Source organism: Cyprinodon variegatus, unplaced genomic scaffold, assembly GCF_000732505.1.
Source record: "Cyprinodon variegatus isolate N-32 unplaced genomic scaffold, C_variegatus-1.0 Scaffold775, whole genome shotgun sequence".
In the NCBI taxonomy this organism is placed as follows: Eukaryota; Metazoa; Chordata; class Actinopteri; order Cyprinodontiformes; family Cyprinodontidae; genus Cyprinodon; species Cyprinodon variegatus.
Window position 1 is genome coordinate 63,990 of NW_015151228.1, and position 1,373 is coordinate 65,362.

Here is a 1,373-nt window from a genome sequence, read left to right on the forward strand (position 1 = left end):
CTTTTGTGAGATCTTGCAAAACTATTGCGGGATCTCGCAAAAGTTCATTTTTTCCGTGATTTCGCAAAAGTTTTGCGAGATCCCGCAATACTTTTGTGAGATCTTGCAAAACTATTGCGGGATCTCGCAAAAGTTCTTTTTTTCCGTGATTTCGCAAAAGTTTTGCGAGATCCCGCAATACTTTTGTGAGATCTTGCAAAACTATTGCGGGATCTCGCAAAAGTTCTTTTTTTCCCCTCCATGTCCCTTTAGGCGCTCCGTATAATCCAAACTGCAGGCAGCAGAATATAAAAGCGAACATATTTAGCTGGCAGGTTTCTACATTTGAAGTTAATTTAGGCGTTAATAAACTGTTTCAGAGGAGTGATCATAGCGCTCTGCATCAGCAGTGCTGCGTCTGATTCCCTGTCAGCTCCCAGATCAGCCTCTCTCATTGGTCGATGTGCCGACGAGCAGCAAAAGTTCATTTTGTCCATCTCCAGCAGCTGCTGCTTCTGATGCTCAGAAGCTCATGAGGCGCTGCTCCTGCTGCTCTACACGCTGCAGGACCTTTCGATGAGCCTTTTGATGAACCATTAACTTTGCATGTAAAGTGACTACTTCTGCTGCCAAAAGTACATTAGATGTGAACGTAGCTTTAGGCTCAATCCTAATACCTCAAATTTTAGCTCCAACCTCCTGTTCCTTCACCATCCGCAGGGCTAACAATTTTAACACTATCCAGGGTAGGAAACCAACTCCAGACTAGGATTATGTCTTATAGAGGTGGAGTGGCGGCATTGTGGTCAGGGCATAGAGCTTTAAATCCAGAGGTTCTGAGTTCAAGCCCCACTCCCACAGACTGCCACTCTGGGTCCCTGAGCAAGACCCTTAACCCCACACTGCTCCTGAAAGGAGATGTGTTAAATGCAGAGTTATTTTCTCCATTGTGAGATCAATAAAATTCTATTTATTTATTTTTTTTTGTTTAACTCTGTGAGGTGGGCTGTTCCTCTACGTCATGCAAAGGATTATGGGTAACCATATACCTCCTCGGTGGCTTGAAACGTCAGGAGGTCCTTATGATTAATGGATTGGTGCAAGGAGGCATTCCTGCTTCCTGGTCCTAGCTCCTTCCTAACTCCCAGCAGTATCGGGATTATTATGACGAGCGTGGACGAGGTTAAGTCGGCTCTAAACTTGGACCCGACCAGGCTCCTTTTACTGGATTAGTCGCCATAGTAACTGAGTCAGACTCAGAGGGACCCAGCTTTATGGAACCCAAATGAGAACAAAATATAAAACTAAACCAGTTTTATGAAGCACTCCTCATGTGACTGGAGGCACAATATGATGCATGCCCTGAATTAGCAAATAAGGAAGTAATAGGGCAG

The 1,373-nt window shown here is 44.6% G+C and overlaps 1 protein-coding gene across 1 annotated transcript in view; it reads left to right on the top strand.

Annotated features, from left to right (window-relative positions):
• hfm1 (HFM1, ATP-dependent DNA helicase homolog) overlaps nucleotides 1–1,373 on the top strand; it is a gene marked incomplete at its 3' end in the record, with an annotated part of 38,039 nt that overhangs the window by 21,818 nt on the left and 14,848 nt on the right. The window contains exon 21 of the mRNA XM_015396080.1: nucleotides 700–725. Within this exon, the coding sequence (XP_015251566.1) occupies nucleotides 700–725 (26 nt within the window). The remainder of the gene's footprint in view (nucleotides 1–699; nucleotides 726–1,373) is intronic.